Here is an 18,285-nt window from a genome sequence, read left to right on the forward strand (position 1 = left end):
GCGACCGCGGGGAACCGCAAAACCTGTCCTTATTGCCTTGTCAAGCCTTTTTTTTTTTTTTTTTTTTCCAGTCCCTATTTCGCAAAGAGTGGACGCCAAGAGCTCCAACGGCTGTCTAGCCTCTTTTGGGAATCCTGGCCCGCACTCCGCGGAGACCACCCCCCCAGCCAAGGTACGCGCACACGCTTAACAGCCTTCGGGTGCACAGGTGTACAACCTCTCCTCCCCCGGTAGCCCAGCCCAGGCCCCACCCCTCCCCCGGAGCCCGACCCAGTCCCGCCCAGATCTCCCCTTCGGTCACATCCTCGCCCCTCCCACAGCCCAGCAACACTCCTTGGAAGCCTCGCCCCGCCCCCGCCACACAGCTCCGCCCTAGACCCCTCGAAGCGCCACCTCTCTTCTCTCAGTCCCAGCCTACTCCTCGGAAACCCCGCCTACATCCCCGCCTCGGATCCCGGACCCTTCACCATCCCGGTGCACGAGCAAACCCGTACTGAAGCCGGTGCGCACGCCTCTAATCCCAGCACTCGGGAGGCAGAGGCAGGCGGATCTCTGTGAGTTTGAGGCCAGCCTGGTCTACAGAGCAAGTGCCAGGACAGTCGGGGCTCCATAGAGAGATCCGATCTAAAACACAAACCCCGGTACCGAACATCTTCTGGCCGTGACCTCCACCCTTCCAGCCCCACCCCTCTAGAGCCTTCCGCAGGCCCCGCCCTGCCGCTCTAGCCGGAGCTCCTCTCGTTGGTGGAGGTAAGCGGGCGGCTGTGGTCAGCGCCACGGGAGGGCGGGCTAGGAGGCGGGGCTGACGGTTGTGGGCGGGATCGGGCCTTCGGCTCGGTGTCGCCAGGTGCTTACGGCGCGCTGCCTGGCTCGGGCTGGCCTCCGCTGCCGCTCCTTCCCCACCGGGGCGTGGAAGACCATTTCTCTCCAAGTGCTAGGACTCAGGCCCAGGCCACAGCGAGGGACTGCGCGTCCTGCTGTCCCGAGGACCTCGCTTGGGCGCCAAGATTCCAATCCCAGTCCCCTTCCCCAATAAATTAGTCCTTCTTCCCTGTAGGTGAGTCCAGTGACCTCAGAGCTCCGAAGAGTTTGGGGCTTGAATCTAGTCTCATGTCTACTCAAAAGTCTCTGGAACTTGAGATTCCTGAAGAGCGGCACTAAGGACTCCAAATCGCCGGCCTCTGGGCTTTCTTCTCTCCAGATTCGAAGATCCCTTCCCTGCCTCCTCAGACTCACTAGACTGTTCAAGGTGCCATGGTCTCCAAACCCAGGAGTGAATGGAGTACCCTCCTGTCCCACCTGGTGCTGGCAGCCGTATCTCTGCATGCGGCGGTGAGCTCCGTACAGGTGAATATTCTTACTTTCACAAACCATGTGGATCCCTGCACTAGAAAGAGGGTGGCAGGAGGCATGGATGAGGTAGGGTCTCCTTGACAGCCCCGAACTCTTTTTAGAAGGGTGACTCCTGGCTCCCTAACATGTCTGTCTTCCCTGTGTCAACAGTCCAGCCGAGGAGCTGCTGCTGGCTTCCTGCTCCAGACCTTTGCAGCCATGGCTATGTTGGCCCCGGGGCTGAACACACACGAAGACTGCCTCGCTGGAGCTTGGGTTGCCACGGTCATCGGTCTGCCTCTTCTGGCCTTCGACTTTCACTGGGTGAATGGGGACCGCTCTTCTGCCAACCTGCTCCTGGGAGGAGGCATGGTGTTGGCAGTGGCTGGTGACCACCTTGGCCCTGAAGGGTGCTCTGTGGCCGGGCAGGCAGTGCTGCTGGTGGTGGCCGTGACCATCCTTATTGTAGCTGTCTTCACGGCCAACACTTACGGGATGTGGGGGGGTGCCATACTGGGCGTGGCGGGGCTCCTGAGCCGCCTGGAACAGGACAAGCTGATGTTGCTGCCCAAGGAGGATGTCTGTCGCTGGGCCCTGGCTGCGGGCAGTTGGGCCTATTGCAGGGCCCTGCAAACACAGCGTCCACAGTGGGAGTGATGGTGGGCCTCACACAGCAAGGCGGGGCTTCTGTTCCAGGTACTGCTTCCCTCCTCCTGGCCTACGTTAGGGATAGGATTTCTTTCCTCTGGAAATGAGCCCGCTGTGGACTCACTAATCAGGGCCAGAGCGTGGGTGCGCTGTCCCTTCTCTGGTCGTGCATGTGTGGAAGCTTGCCTAAACCAGAATGCAACAGGTCTTCAGCACCCTTGGGGCCCGATTCTGGGAGGAACATGGTTGTGAGTCAGAGGCCGGATTTCCAATAAACCTTAGGAATATACAGGAGTATGGAATCTGCTTCTTCTTGAGCTAGCTTCCTAAGGCCTCCAAGGGCATCAGCTGATTTCCCTGAGTAACGAAGGGGGGGGGGGTGATGTGCTTTATCTAGTAGAAGGCATAATTCACCTTGGCATTCTGGCAGATTTGCCAAGAGAACCCCAGTGTGCTGGGCTTGGTGGTGCAGGCCTTCAGTCCCAGTTGGGAGGCAGAGACAAGCGGATCTCTGTGAGTTCTGGGCCAGGCTAGCCTGCATAGGTTGAATTCCAGAATGGCCAGTGCTACATTTAGTGAGATCCTGTATTAAAAAAAGAAATAAAAAAGGAAAAAGAAAGGAAGGAAGGAAGGAAGAAAGAAACTCCATGTTGAAAAGACAGTTTTTGGGTCTTGGTTTCCTGGGACAAAGTAGATTTGCATATATCCTTGGTGGACCTGGCAGGTGGCCCTCTGGGGCAGTGACCTTCACAGGCTGATGGCCGAGTTAGTAAAGGGCATAAGAGGGCTGTACCTCAGTGATTCCCAGGAACTGCACATCCCTTTTTTTTTTTTGACACCCTCTTGTCTGTACAAGCCACGTCTTATAACTCAAGACCCTCACTTTCCTCTATGGACTCTATTTTTCAGCCTCCAATCAATCCTGGGGCTGGGCCGAGGGGTGGGTTAGAGTGTACCCAGCCCTTCCTTGTTCCTGTACTCGCTGCCCGGTCGACGTTTATCCTGTCGCGCAAGAGTGGTGGTCCGTGGGTGGTGCACTCTAGTCAGCTAGGCCAGAGCCTGGCGCACGCACGCACGTAAGCCCGAATTTCTGTGGACAATGGTACGGGCTCACCCCGACATGGGAGTCTTAGGGGCGCTTTGCACTCTCCAGGAGTCCAAGTCTGGGTGTTTCTCCCGACCCCAGAGCAGGTGGTACCTCTCCAGGGGCGCACCCCGCGCTGCCCTCTATCCGCCCCCGCCCCAACTCTAGCCTCCTGGACCCCACTTCTGTTCACCTTCCACAGTGGGTGGGCCCTCCGGCATTCTCGCTCGTCCATTGGCGGTGGCCACCGCAGCGTCTAGACCCTCGCGGCGCGACCATTGGCTCGCGCGGCGCACACGTGACCAGCAGGACGAGGGGGCGGTGGCGTGGGGGGGGGGTCCGCAGCGAAAACAAAGATGGCGGCCGCGCCGGGGTTGGTGGCCGGGGCGGCTGCGGGCCGACGCGCGGGCCAGGCCCACTGAGGCAGCGGCGCGGTGGGCAGGTTGCAGGGTCGCCGCGGCAGCGAGAAGCCGGCAGGGGCGCGCGGCGACCCTAACTTCCAGCCGGCGAGCGCGCCGGCATCCGCCCGCCGGGCCGGCCGGCCGCGATGTCCGGCGCCGAGGAGGCCGGCGGGGGTGGCCCGGCTGCGGGGCCCGCGGGTGCCGTGCCGGCCGGGGTCGGGGTAGGGGCCGGGCCTGGGGCTGCCGCGGGGCCAGCTGCGGCGGCGCTGGGCGAGGCGGCGGGGCCCGGGCTCCCGGACGAGGCGGGCCTGGCCGGCGCTCGGCAGCTGCAAGAGGCGGCCGGCGACCCTGACGCGCCGCCCAAGAAGCGGCTGCGGGCGGCCGAGGCGGCCGAGGCGGCGGCGGCGGCGGTGGCAGCGGGCAGCGGGAAGCTGGAGGAGCGGCTGTACTCGGTGCTGTGCTGCACCGTGTGCCTGGACCTGCCCAAGGCTTCCGTGTACCAGGTAGGGCCGCCGGCCCGACCCGGCGCCGCGTCGCCTGGAGGCCGGGAGCCGGTGGCCGGGAACCCTTTCCTATCCAAACATCCACCTTCCAGGCCTGCGAAACCCCGCTCTTGTCTCAATGCTCCTTGTCTTTTCTTGCTTCGAATCTCATTTTCCGTGTTCTGCGTTACCCTTTACTTCTCCTTCTGAATTTCTTGTCTCCTCTTTAGATCTCTTGTCTACGTCTTCTGGTTCCCCCAGGGTGCCCTCCTTGACATATTCCAGATCTCTTTCAGCTGACCTCGCAGAGATCTGTGAACAGGTGTCCTCCCACCTTTCCTACTGCTCATCAACACTGCCCCTCACTTCTAGACTCCCTGGATGAAGACGCTTCTTAACTGGAGATAGGGCTCCAATTCTGGCAGCCACACCCCCCAAGAGTGCCCTTCCATGCCTGAACATTAAGTATACCTCCTTTTCTGCCCTATGAAGCACAGTTTCCTTCTGAAGAACTGGAAGAAGGAAGGGTCTCTCATCCCTTCCCAATCCTAATCTGGATGAAGCCAGCTGCATTCAAATCCTTTTTGGATACTTTCTCCTGCCCCAACCTGGCCAGTTTTCCTACTCAGGCCCTTCTCACACATGCCAGACTGGCTTCCAAAGTTGTCAGGGCCTAGGAACTTCGTCCTAATCCTTCCCATCTGAAGACCCAGTGTGCCAGGAGTACTCAGCATACTTGTCTGTGTGGGCCTACCATGCCCTCTCCCAGGTAGAAGAGAGCAGACCTCTGGTTCAGTGGGAATTGTCTGTCCACCTTTCCCTGGTTTCTTTCCACCTCAGTTCCCGGCCTCTGTCAGCTTTCTTTGTACTTAAAGTAGCTGAAAGTGGCTGGTGAGGCCTGTTTCCCTGTTTTTCTTTGGACCGAGGACCTGGCTGAGGGCCAGCCAGCATAGGTCTAGTTTGTGTAGCTGTTCCCCCACCCTTCGGATCTCTATGTTCTTGCCTTGTCCTGGGGTGGTTGGTGTGTGTGTGTTGGGGGGGGGGGGCTTCCAGTGACCTGGATGGGACACTCGCCCTCCTAGGTGTTACATTGAGGCCAACTGGAGGTACGTTTCCTACAGCTGCTGCTGGTTCTAGCTCCAGTATCTGCCTCTCACTTTAGAGGCCATCAGAACCTCCTCACAACCTTTTGTCTTGTCTTGGCTTCTTGGTTCTTCTTCGTGGAAGAGCTCTTCCCTTCCTAGGATTGAGTGAGAGTCCAGCAAGACAGGCCAATAGAAGGGGGTCCCAGGGAATTCAGGAGGTTCTTGGTTGTTTCTGGCATGGTGATAGGCCCCATGATATTGGCTCCTGGTCTACACAGAGAGCCGCCGTCCTGCTTCTGTCCAGAGTGACTAATGAGACTAGCAGGTTCGAACCAGTCTACACTGTGTTAGGAATTGCTCTGGCTTGGGCAGCTGGAGTTAGGCAGCTGAGGAACTGTAATGAGTGGTGTGAGTGGAGGGGGGCTGCCTTCCCAGGTCCTGTCCCAGGCTGAAGGCAGCCAGGGTATTCCTGGAGCACACTTGGTGACCCAGAGGAGCTATGGGCATTGACACTGATCTCTAGGCTCTGCCACTAGGCCCCTTCCCATCTCTCTTCTGTTTCCCTGTCACCCGCAAAGACTGGGAGAATTCTTTAGAATATGTGATTTTGGAAGAGCCCTTGAGCAAATTATCTTTGCCTATGCACAGATACCATGTAAAATGGGAGTGCAGCGAGAGGAAGTTTCCTAGTATCTTAGAATACTGCCAGAAACACCTGTGGCAGTCTCCTACATATGCAGTGTAGCTCTGGAGGGTCTTGTTGCTGTCCCCACCAAGGTACCAGACAGGCCTCTTCAGGGTTCTTGCCTAGTCTTCTCAGGATCTGAGCACAGATGTCACTATCCCTGGCCAGGATCCACTGCTGGTCACCACCTCTGCCTAAGCTCAGCTCTTCTATCTTCTGCTCACCTTCTTGTCTAACCCATGTTGATAGGCTGTTTCCACCTTCAGCTTTCGCTGGCAAGATTTGCCTGACCTCAGCAGAACACATGGCTCCAGGTGGCCCCAGCCATGCCGTGCATTCTGGGAACTGACTCAGATGCTCTGCTGGAGTGAAAAGGAGTGGGTAACCATGCTATGCCTGGCATGAACTGTGGGGAGAACTCCATGGGCTGCTGGAGTTGGCTGGGTATGTGGTAACTTGAGAGTGTATTATCCGAATGCCACCTGTGCTGCCAGGGAAGCGGACAGGAACAGACTCGGGCTGTATATGTGGGCTCATCCTCCTGGTCCTGAGATAGCCTTTGGACCTGCAGGGCCAATTCCCATGGGCCATACTCATACATGCTGACATATCACAGACTAGGAAATTTGCTCAGGTTGTCTGACCAAGGCCGTCAGCCAAGTAGCTCTTATCCCCGGGGCCTGTGTCAAGTGCTGCAGCAGGTACTACAGGTGCATGCTTTGATGTTCTCTGTGTGGGCGCTAGATATATCCTGGGCAACTGGCCTAGCAAGGTGTGTAGCCACCTTCCTGAGTCTAGGGTGGGCCCTTCCCAAGTCAGCCAGGCACTATGGCTGGTAGGTGGCATGAAGGCCGGAGGGAACCCACACAAGAACTAGCTAGTCCTGACTGGGCAGATGGACAGGCAGTTTGTGCTGGCTCCCTGTTGTGGATGTTTTCGTGAGGCCAGAGGGCAATGTAACCAGTCAGTAACTACACATGGTAGTGCCTTGTCTGGGGGAGTCCCAGCCTGCAATGTTGCAGCTGTAGCCTGAGCCCTGACCTACTTCCCCTAGCTTTTCTGCTATAGTCCTTCACGTACAGTCCAGTATGGACTTCTGTAAGATAGACCCAGCCTTGACCCTTTCCTTGAGTGTCAGCCAGGCTCAGCCTCTTAGCACTGCATCTGGCAAGGATTCTGCTCGTTCTTCCCACCCTTCCCAAGCTTTTGAGTTCAGGGATCAGTTAAATGGGCCTCTGTTATGGCACACAGTGAATCCAGCTATATCTGATAAGAGCCCAGACACTCTGTGACCGGGGCCCCCTGTCACTACTCCACTGTCGGACATGTTTTCACTTGTGCTGCCCTCTCCACATCCCTGCCTGCCTCTTTGCTTCCTCTTGGGCCTGACTGTAACAAAACCCATCCGGGGCCTTCTGTTCTCCCTTTGGCAAGGATTCCTATCCTTTCCTACTCTGCCCCAGGCCCCAGAAGATGGTTATGTTCTGCTTTTGCCTCTGAACATGGGATACTGGCTATCCGGTTCAGAAAAAGCCCAGAAAACATTTGTTCCATCTCTCCCCAAGACCCCTTCTGAGATTGTTTGGTGTCCAGGGGCTATCACACACATGGTCCGGCATCCCCTGGCACTGACAATAATGATGGTTCTTTCTTCTCCCTCCTCCTCCTCCTCTTTATTTGTATGTGCATGACTGTTTTGCCCACATGTATGTATGTGCATCATGTATGTGCCTGGTGCTTGCAGAGGTCAGAACAAGGCTTCAGATCCTCTGAAACAGGAGTTATGGATGATTGTGAGCAACAGCGGGTGCTGTTAACTGCTGAGCCAACTCTTCGGGCTCCTTACTAGTTCTTTGAGGTAGAAAAGAGCCTTGAGAAAAGGTCTGCTTAGGTATCCAAGGAAGGACTACAGGCTTTTTGTTTTGGTTTTGGGGGGGGTGTGTGTGTGTGTGTTGGTTGTTATTTTGAGTTCCTTTTTAAATCTAACCAGTGTTCGATTCTGAATAAAAGCCGCATTCTGGGAGATTGCTGGGCCCTACCCGAGCCCTGGATGTGGCTGGCCTAGAACTTCACCTCCAGCCTGAGCAGAAGGCTCTCGTGCTGGTCTTGCTTCCACCGTACTGGTTGTGTGCCCATGGACAAGGAGCCAGTTCTGCTCAGGCCCGTGCTTGACCCTGGAAGTTCAAGAAGCTGGGTCAAGCCTCAAGGTGCCACTAGGCCTGATGGAGCCTGACCTGTATCCAGGACACCATGGAAGGCTAGAAAGAAAGAGGCTCAGGCGGCCAAGCAGCACTTGGGTGTTAGTGCATTTGGGTACCAGTGGCTTCTGTCAAGATTCTGGGAGTCCGTGATACCCTGAGCGGGAGGGTAGGCATTCATATGGGTCTAGATACCATACACAATACTTTGGACTCCCTATGTTTGTGGGGACTATGTTCCAGGCTTGAAAGAGGCCAACTGACTACAGGGAACATGTAACCAACTATAAGTTGTGAAGGACCCATTTCTAAGACCTGCTTATGGGTCAGGGGCCCCTAGGGCTTCTCCATGAGCATAGCTATTCCATCTACCTCTTTTCACTCAAAAGGAGAGCCTAGCTCAGATAGAACACTCCTGCCCTGGGTATGTATGCACTGTCTAAGTACACGTGAGCTGCCCATAGATTGGTAGATGAAAGAAAGGGCTAGGTGCTGGCCTGGAAGTATAGGAGCAAATGACTGTTTTCTGGACAATTTAGAGGAGCCTAGGACCTCAGCCCCATGGGGATGGAGCTCTACAGGCTTTGACATGGATAACTGCAAGGGTAGCATTTGTTCCGAGGCCGCTGTAATCTGAGTGTCAAGCTTTGCTGCGACACATTGCCTCTCCTACCTCATCCTGTGCCCGGGAAGAAACTGAGACCAGCAGAGAGAAAATAAGTCCAAGATCATGCTGTTGGTGACCTATAGGCTGAGGGCGGAGCTCAACCCTGTGAGCTCCAACTCAGTGTCTGTCACGAGAGGGCCTACAGTGTTATCTTGGATATAAGTCCATAGTTTGCCTGGTTGATGGTGGGATGGCAGCCTGGCCTGGCCATTGCAGGAGCAGTTTCTGGAGATGCCTAGGCAATAGAGCTGGCACTGTGGAGTCATCTGTGGCCAAGATTCTGAATAGGCACTGGGCACAAGTTAGGGGATAGGCAGTGTGTCCAGCTAAGGCTAAATATGGCTGCCCTGGACCTACATTTGAAGTTAGGTCTTGCTCAGGAAGTTATGGAAGGGTGCTAGACTTGTGCATTGTTTATGTAGTGCTAACTTAGAAACCATCCCTTAAATGGCTGGTGAGGGGCTCCACGAGGTGTTCCTTGGCCCTTGGCTAGGCCAGTGTGCCACAGAACATCTTGGGGCTTGTTCTGCCATTGGGAGCTCAACTGTCAGGGCTTTGACACCTCACTTTTCCCAGACCTTGTAGACTTTCCCAGAGGCCCAGAGGGACCCAGAGAAAAACAGGGTAGGCACCACTTCCCTGTGGTGTGGAATTTGATTTGAGTCTGGAGTTCCCAGGAGGATAGGCCCTGTGGCCAGACTCCGCCCAGGCTTAGGTGGCTTCCGAGGTTGGGAGCAGGAGTGACACTGAGTAGTGATAGGATTGGCAGCCTCAGCTGCCCATTAGGAGGGCCTCCGACTCCTTTCCAAGTCTGCCTGGGCTGAGATTCGGAGCAGGTATCTGCAGCCTGGATTAGAAACCTTGAGAGGATCAGGCTACAGCCAGGAAAAAGACTGCTGCACCTCTGCTCAGGCTGCTAAACCCTAAAAGTGACTGTAGACCTGGGCCAGAGCTTCATCTAAGTCTCAGGCAGCTTCTTACTGGAAAGTGACTAAAGCTGTGCACATGAGTGGTGGGGCCACAAGGTCCTTGGGTATCTTAGTGCCAGTGTCTTATTGGGTGAACTTTTTATTTTTCTTTTTAAGACAGCGTCTCAGGTAACCCCGGCTGGCCCAGAAATCACTTTGTATTCCAGTCTTGGCCTCAAACAGTCCTGCCTCTGCCTCTGCCTCTGTCTCTGCCTCTGCCTCCTCAGTTCTGAGTTCTGAGCTTACACCACTCTCAGTTCTGGGTAGAGTTCTTGGAGGTTGCTATGTGGTCATGCCCTGCTTCTGTGGGGGCATCCTGAGATCGCCTCTCTAAAACAGGTGAACATTTAATTTTGTGTTGTAGTCCCTTCTGCCTTCCAGAAGGAGCAGTAGTCATTGTCCCAGGAAGTCCCCGGGCAGATGGTGTTTAAAGGACTGTGACTTGGGCCCTTGGTCAGCACCTACCATACCTATACCCAGGTCCTGAGCCCATTCCCATTGACTTCTAGGGGTGGACACAGCAGATGGGTTGTCCATCTCCGCTTCAGGTAGCCCACATTCTGGCTGGCCCCTACCATGTCCTCTTCATCCAGACCCAGCTCAGCCAGGCTACTCTCCTCATAGTGCATGTTTTAATTTTTCAGCCAAACTTAGGGTTGGTTGTAGATAATCAGGTGGTATCCCTGTAGGCATGGATTCTGCATTCGGCTTCTATCACCATCAGTCTCCAGCATGTAAATCCATCATTCACTGAGGGCTCAGAGAGCCTGTTAAAGCAATAAGTTGGCAGCTAAGGTTTATAAAGCATGGCAGTTCTGGCATGGCCAGGTAGTGGCTTCATATGTCTCTTTCCCTAACGCACACTACACTGTACAGAGCAGCCTTAGATATATTGTTCTCGTTCTCTCTCTCTCTCTCTCTCTCTCTCTCTCTCTCTCTCTCTCTCTCTCTCTCGTTTTTGTTTTCAAGACAGGGTTCCTCTGTATAGACCTGGCTGTCCCGGAACTCCCTCTATAGATAAGGCTGGCCTCGAACTCACAGAGATCTGCCTACCTCTGCCTCCCGAGTGCTAGGATTAAAGATGTGCAACACCACACCTGGCTATTGGTCTCCCCTTTAAAGCTGAGTCCCTCTTGGTGTGAGAGGGCTCTCTCATAGTGCAAGCCCACCCTGGTATAGGGTTCTCAGCCTATCCAGTATCTTTTGTGGCACCAAATGGTAGTGTATATTGACTCAGTAAGACACCCAGGTTCTAATAGTTTGGTCTGTGTGAGCAAGGACCTCCAGCTGGCAGGTCTCCTGCTGATCCCATTTATATCAGCCTAACTCAGTACCAGGTCCCACCTACCTTTAACCTGAGCCAGCTTAGCCTCCTGCCTGCCATAGGCTTTGTGCCGTTGGCTCTGGAGCAACCCCAGTAGGTAGTCGCCTTCCCTGGGTGCTAGCAACTGCTAGTTGTCAGCTATGTTATCAGCAAGGGCTGGTATGGAGGGGCCGGGGTTGCTCAGCCTCAGCCATTTCTAGTCCCCACATGAAGAGCCTTTTGAAAGCCAAGGGGGAAAATGCCTGCCTCAGCAGCAACCGTGACCCCAGGAGCAGCTGCTTGCTGGGTACCTTTTCCAGGTCAGGCAAAAAAACGGGCTTCTGTGATGGGGACAGTGGAAAAGCCAGGTTCCAAGCCCAAATGTGATCAGTCAGTTGCCATCAAGGTCTGCTGTGGATGTAGCCAGGACCCCCATGACCTGATAAGGCCCTGCTCTTCCCCAAACCAGAGCTAGCTCTATCCCGGTGTCTAGCATGACCCTCCAAGCAGCTCTCAGTGTCGGCTAGGTACCAGCAAGACTTGGGAACCAGTGGGTACTCCTCTACTCTCTCCACCTAAACTCCCTCAGGACAACTGGTCTGGCTGAAGCCAGCAAGTGTGGGTGAGCACGTGTGCGTGCGTGCAAGCCTCCCACAGGCCTGTGAGCTTCACCTCCCTTTCCTTCTTCGCAGTGTACTAACGGTCACTTGATGTGCGCTGGCTGTTTTATCCACCTACTAGCAGATGCCCGGCTGAAGGAGGAGCAGGCCACATGTCCCAACTGTCGTTGTGAGATCAGTAAGAGCCTCTGCTGCCGGAACCTGGCCGTGGAGAAAGCTGTGAGCGAGCTGCCTTCAGAGTGTGGCTTCTGTCTGCGTCAGTTCCCTCGCTCCCTCCTAGAGAGGCACCAGAAAGAGGAATGCCAGGACAGGTAACCATGGTGAAGGTGTGGCCTTGTTGGCTGGGCCCTGGGGACCACATATGCAGCCCAGTGATAACCCTATAGGCCCAGGTGGTGAGAGCATGCCTTTCCGCAAAAGACAGTTAAGGTCTCCACTAGTTGCTCTCTGGATATGATGGTGGCCCTCTGGGATTCTCTGTGGCTGTTGGGTAGGCCCTTAGAAAGTCCAGTACAGCAGGATCAGTTTGAGAGCTCTGGAAAGTTTGAGGGAGAGTCCTCTTTTGTTTGGCAACCCAGTCCCAGCACATAGAAACAGCCACTTGCCTGGCAAGGCCCTGACACCAAGAGCTTTTTTCCTGGAATGAGGCTGTGTGGGGTCTGGTATCACAGTTGCAGCCACTTAGCTCCAGGCAGAGGGATGGCAGTACAGGGCACAGGAGGCATGTTGGCTAACAGCATGGTGCTTCTCTCTCCTTCAGTCTCCCCTGCGTCTTTCACATACATGCCTACATGTACTCCAAGGGGCTGGGCTCACAGTTCATTGTGTCCTACAGGGAAGGGTTTGTGGTTGGGCAGAAGTAGCCTCTGAAAGACTACTGGGCATGGCCATTTACCCCAGCCACAGAGTTGACCACTCTCCTCCACTCCTTCCAGGGTGACACAATGCAAGTACAAGCGTATTGGCTGCCCATGGCATGGCCCTTTCCATGAGCTGACAGTGCATGAAGCTGCATGTGCTCACCCAACCAAGACAGGCAATGAACTGATGGAGATCCTCGATGAGATGGACCAGAGCCACCGCAAGGAGATGCAGCTCTACAACAGCATCTTCAGTCTGCTCAGCTTTGAGAAGATTGGCTACACAGGTGAGGCACCCGGCATTCCCCTGCATGCCACACAGCTACTGTTTGGGGTTAGAGGGCTGACAGCCAAGAGCCAGGGAGGCAGTAGGCTCTGGGCAGTGGGCATAGGCTGCGCCGAAGGCCAGGCTCTGGACAAGCTCCAGATGGACAGGAAGATGCCTTGGGGAAGAAGATAGATTGGAGAGTGAGCAGAAAGAGGGATGCACCTGCATGGCTCTTCCAGAGGTCCTTCCCACCTGTCCCCCCTGTCTCTGCCCACCTCCCCAGCAAGGTGACCTCCCCCTCACTGTATGGGGCTCCACAGATTTGGGATGTTGGGTCTAACTAGAAAATGGGGTAGGTTTTGGGCAGTCTGGGAGCTTGGGGCCTTACCTTTGGAGCACAGAACAAGAAGAACATTCCATCAAGTCAGGTCCTGTCTGCAGATGTTCACTGAAAGCCACAGGGCCTCCTGAGGCTGTCAAGAAGCTTGGACAGGGCTCCAGAACAAGCTGAGGGTCTCAGCTCAAACAGTAGAACTGGGAGTGGATTGCCCACACAGGAGTAGAATGGACTGGGCCTATGCTCACTGGATCTCATGGCTCCCAGGCATCTGCTACCAGCTTTGAACATATCGGGGAGCAGGAGCCAGGCCACAACTTGGGCCAGAGAACAAGAAGCACCTGCTGATACTGGGGCCACTCAGGGAAACTTCATTCCCTCTACTGCTCAGCCTACAGCAGGTGGCCAGCTCAGAGCACCCAGGGCAGTCTTGGACAGTCAGTCATGCTATGCTGCCTAGACTAGCCCAAACAGGCCTGAGATGCAAAGGGCCCAGGGGCCTGCATCAGCAGAAAACTCTGGCTCTTGGTTAACGGTAGCCTTGGCTGATCTCATGGCCTGTGGGGTCTGGGTGGGCCAGGCCATGTGGCTACAGCAGAGGCTGGGGGGGAAGCCCTGTCCACGAAAGAAGGACTGGCTGCCTAAGAGCCCACACATCCACAGCAGGACGTGCCAGCCACAGGACTGCAAAGGCAGGTCGGCCTGCTAAGCGACGGCCCCACAGACAGCGGGGCAGAACCCACACCACAGTGCAACCTCAAGGACTTGGCACTCCCCTTGGGCAGGACCAGATACCGTATGCCCACCTGCCGGCTTTTCTGGCAGCTTTGTATCAGAACCAATAAAGTGCACTTGTTCTCAGAACTGTATCCTGTCTGTGTGTCTGCTTACCCCGCCCCTTCGGGGACAGGGGGCTGAGGGTAAGGAGGGTGGCTCTGTGGGTTGGCCACACCTGGGCCACATGGCCTAATGTCCCACAGCCTCAGGACTCTCCAGCTAATTGGTGTTAATTCTGTTTGTAGTTGTTCCCCAAAGCTTGTGCACTTCCATTTGCCATAATTGCGTTTGACTTACCTTGTGACAAGTAGAACGCGCTATCTGGGTAAGTTGCCTTCCTCCCTGGCTGAGCCTGTCCTTGGCCTGTTGGGGAAGGCGCCACCCCCTGGCCCTCCCCAGCACTAACAGTTGGCTGTCTGGCCCTGTCTGTCTCCACAGAGGTTCAGTTCCGGCCTTACCGCACTGACGACTTCATCACACGCCTGTACTATGAGACACCTCGGTTCACAGTGCTGAACCAGACATGGGTCCTGAAGGCTCGTGTGAATGACTCGGAGCGCAACCCCAACCTGTCGTGCAAGCGCACACTTTCCTTCCAGCTACTCCTCAAGAGCAAGGTCACGGCGCCCCTGGAGTGCTCTTTCCTTCTGCTCAAGGGCCCCTACGACGACGTGAGGATCAGCCCCGTCATCTACCACTTCGTCTTCACCAACGAGAGCAACGAGACGGACTACGTGCCGCTGCCCATCATCGACTCGGTGGAGTGCAACAAGCTGCTGGCCGCCAAGAACATTAACCTGCGGCTCTTCCTGTTCCAAATACAGAAGTAGATGGGCCGGGGCACCTGAGGAGCAGAGGGCTGCAGTCCAGTAGTGCTGTCCCACCCCTCCCTGGCTTGGCAGCAGCTTCACACAACTATCTGATCATTTTAGCAAAGGAGGCGAACCAAGAAAATCAAACACTGAGAAAGTCTGCATGCGTGTGCAATGGGGTCCCTGCCTCTGGCTCACCTTCCTCCCCTTTGCCTCCCACCTCCTGCAGGCAGCCAGAGGCTGGGCTGACCACAGTGGAAACAGTACTCTGGGCTCCTCAGGTACAGGTGGTGAGGAGGGCAAGGAGCCAACCACCCTCACCCCAGCTCCCATCCTCACATCGAGGTGGCACGGTGGTTCCCTGGCCGGGCTCAGGGGCCCTGGCTGACTTCAGACAGCATATTTGATTGCAATTAAAAAGGCAGCCTTGTTTCCTACTTTCTGTTTTGTTGGAGGGGAAGGCGTGGCCGTGAATGGACTTCATGGGAGATTTGGTTTGGCCTGGTGGTCTGAACCTGTCCTGTCCCCAATACTGCACCTATGTGTGCACCCCAGGAGAGACTTAAGAGACACTGCCTCCCCCACAGTCTTATCAGAGGTTGGGACTAAAGCCTGGCCAGTGAGCCAGAGAGGGTTGGGCTCCCCAGCCATTGACCACTCAGAGGAAGCAGGACTTGGCTAGTAGGACTCAGCAAATGTTTTCGGAATGCAGGGTGAAATTCTGTCTCTTCCAGGAAAAAATTAAACTCTACAGGCTCTTTTAAGTGATACGATTTTAGTGAGATATAGTTCATTCGCTTAACTCAGCATAGAGGGCCAGGTGTCCTCAGGGTGCCAAGGAGGTAGCCACTGTCTGTGAGACCTGCGTTTAATGGAGGTGGGGGCACCGCAGGACCAAGGCAGAGCAGCATGGTTTATTGCCTAGGCAAGGTAGGCCTTCCCCTTGCTGGGCCATTCACAGATGCTCTGAGTGTTGGTTGTAAGCAGGACAAGTATTAGGGCCTCACAGAATATGAAGCAGCCATGCTTGATAGGGTGAGGCCCCGGCCCTCACTTCCTTGGGTTCCTCAGAGATAACTGAGAAGGGGAGGACTTGCCTCCGTCGTCTTTGCTTAGGAGATGAGGCTCTTCTATCATAGCTTTTTGTTGCTTTAATACCAAAGAACCGGTTTCCTCTGCTCTAACCAGACCTCCACATGCCTCACAGTAGTTCCTACCACCCCATGCAAACTGCCTGGGCCTGAACTGCCCTGTGCTTTCCAAGCTAAGGGACAGGGTAGTCCTGGCCATGTGGGCACAAGTGCTAATGTTCCACCCACCCTGACCTTTCAGAGGGCAAAGGGCTGAGGAATGGAGAAAAGGAAGTGTGACGCGGGTACAGGCCTCAGCTGTTTTCCTGAGCACGGTCAGGAATAGGCCAGTGTGGCCCTCCTCTCTTCTCACAGGCTTAGAAGGTTTTCAGCACTTTGTTTGGCTTACTGCGTGGGGCTTGTGGGAGTTCTCTTCTGCTAATGTGACCTGGCCGGGAGGGTTGAGAAGGCCCGTATTTGGCTTCTGTCTACCACCAAGGACCCCATGTCAGATTCCAGCACATCCATGGGAGCAGTGCCTTTAGGGACAGCCTCTCAAGTGTGCTCACCTGGCAGGTACAGAGGCTCTTTGGAAAACAGAGGAGGCCCCCTCTGGAAGTCCCTCTAGATTCCATGGTGATGGTGTGAAAAGGCAGGGCAGGGCCAGCTTGCCCTAATAACCTGTGTCTGGATGTGTGAGAGACTCACTCGCAGAAGGCAGCCTGAAGGTCTCCTGGGGAGAAACAGGATAGGAGGCTTATTCCCCATGGACACAAGCCAGCTGGGTGGTAGGGGCTCAGAGGCATACCCCCAGGCACACAAGAGGGTTGGGGCAGGGCCCAGGTGAGACCCACGCAGGGGTGTGGTGTGTCTAACGGTACCCAGGAGAACTGCTAAGGCCTTTCAGTGACATGCTCAGTGTGGCCCCTACACTATGACTGTTACATGCAGCAGTGACAGTGTCATGTGAGCCTTCCAGCTAGAGGAACCAGACATGGAGAAGACTAGTCTGTCTCTTGGCTATGCGAGGGACTGGCATACGAACCTTTTAGTATTGTCACTGTGGGACCTTTATTGGGGGGGGGCACACCATGTCTCCTGGCTTGTGTCCAGAATCTTGTTATCTTGCTGTCCTAACCTGGCTTTTTATCTGTTGTCTCTGAGGATGGGAGAGAGGGGGTTCAGCCTCAGCAGGTGTTGGGGAGGCTGCCAGAGGGGGTTGCATAGGCCAAGCCAGGCCTCTCCCCCCTTCCTTCCACCTGTCTCATCCCCACTTCCTGTGAGCACCACATCCCTCAGTTGGCCCAAAGTGAGACATTTACAAAACAATAAAAATAATTTTCTAAAAGAGCAGAGCAAGAAGTGTTTTTATGGTTGTTGGAAATGACTTACATGTCAGTTTTGTGGTTTGAATTTTGAGTATTTTCTGTATGTACCTGTAGTTAAAAAAATATTCCAAACCATGTCTTGTCTGTGTTTCCTTACCAGAAGACAGCCTCAGAGTGGGGCTTCCTCTGCTCTGCTAGACTCCCTTGCTGATGAGCCTGTGCCCCATCCCAGGCTGACAGTCCTGTGAAGCACTTGGATAGAGAAGTTGGATTGCCTCAAAAGGAAACCTGACTCCACAAAGTTGTCTCTGACTTAACACACATACCATTGCATGTGTGGCCCCCAAATAAATAATAATAATAATTTTTAATGCTTGTAAAATCCAGTCTTCCAGGGCAAGGCAGTCTAAGAACACACTTTCACACCACACAATACAGAGTGCAGCGGAGCAGCCGGATCTCATCAGGTTCCTATTTTATGAACCCTGAGACTAGAGGGAAAGAATTTATGGTCTCTCCATCAGCCCTGGGGACCTGCTCCATGTCTCAAGCCTCTTGATTCTATACCTTCCTCCCATTCCACCCTTCTTCTCTCACAGTGCCTCTCACACACCTCACCAGCCTGCCTTCTAGATAGTGGACTTGATTTCAGAGGCAGATGCAGGCCTCTAGCTACTCTGACATCCTGAGACCCATCGGGACCTAGTCTAACAGCTGCCATTCATACGAGGTCGGTCTGTGTCTGGGTTTCCTTTTCACCCTGCACAACTCCACAAGAAAGATTTTACCACACGCTTGCAGCCTTCAGGTAGCAAGACCCAAACCTGCCCAGTCCCAGCCTACAACAGCAGGAGGCGAACAGAATCAGCTGGATCAGGAGGCCCTTCTTAGGTCTGTCTGCCTTCCATATCACTCTTCTCAGCAGAGGTTACTACCTGTCCTCTAGCTGGGTGTTCCGATGGTTTTGGGGGTTTGGTTGGTTGGTCGGTTTAATTATTTTTGTTTTTGTTTTTTGAGACAGAGTCTCTCTCTCAAGAGTCCTGGTTGTCCTAGAACTCACTATGTAGACCAGGAGGACCTTGAACTGAGATATCCATCCACCTGCCTCTCCCAAATGCTGGTATTAAAGGTGTGATCCCACTGTTTTGATTACAATAGAAAACAAACTTGTCTGCCTACAAGTGTGGTGGACACAAGCCTGTAATCCCAGCACTTGGGAAGTGAAACCAGAAAGATCAGGAACTCAAGGTCATCCTCAGCCACATGTTAAGTGTGAGGCCAGCCTGGGCTCCATAAGACCCTGACTCAAGGCCTAATGGTGGTGGTGATGGCTCATGCCTTTAATTCCAGTACTTTGGAG

General features: G+C 54.8%; 1 protein-coding gene across 9 annotated transcripts; it reads left to right on the forward strand.

Moving 5' to 3' along the window:
* The first annotated feature begins 290 nt into the window (after positions 1-290).
* On the forward strand, positions 291-14,964 carry Zftraf1 (zinc finger TRAF-type containing 1). 9 transcript variants are annotated; one of them, XM_059247771.1, is made up of 5 exons: positions 3,597-3,968; positions 11,546-11,784; positions 12,409-12,620; positions 13,961-14,040; positions 14,154-14,268. In XM_059247771.1, exons 1-4 carry the CDS (start codon positions 3,612-3,614, stop codon positions 14,005-14,007), a joined length of 855 nt encoding a protein of 284 aa, XP_059103754.1. In that variant the 5' UTR covers positions 3,597-3,611; the 3' UTR covers positions 14,008-14,040; positions 14,154-14,268. The 9 variants fall into 9 exon arrangements, with proteins under 9 accessions (XP_059103756.1, XP_059103757.1, XP_059103758.1 ...); XM_059247775.1 differs by lacking the exons at positions 3,597-3,968; positions 13,961-14,040 and adding an exon at positions 837-1,347 and having other exon boundaries at positions 14,154-14,964; XM_059247767.1 differs by lacking the exon at positions 13,961-14,040 and having other exon boundaries at positions 14,154-14,964.
* Positions 14,965-18,285: the final 3,321 nt, after the last annotated feature.

This window comes from Peromyscus eremicus, chromosome 20 (genome assembly GCF_949786415.1).
Source record: "Peromyscus eremicus chromosome 20, PerEre_H2_v1, whole genome shotgun sequence".
NCBI lineage: Eukaryota > Metazoa > Chordata > Mammalia > Rodentia > Cricetidae > Peromyscus > Peromyscus eremicus.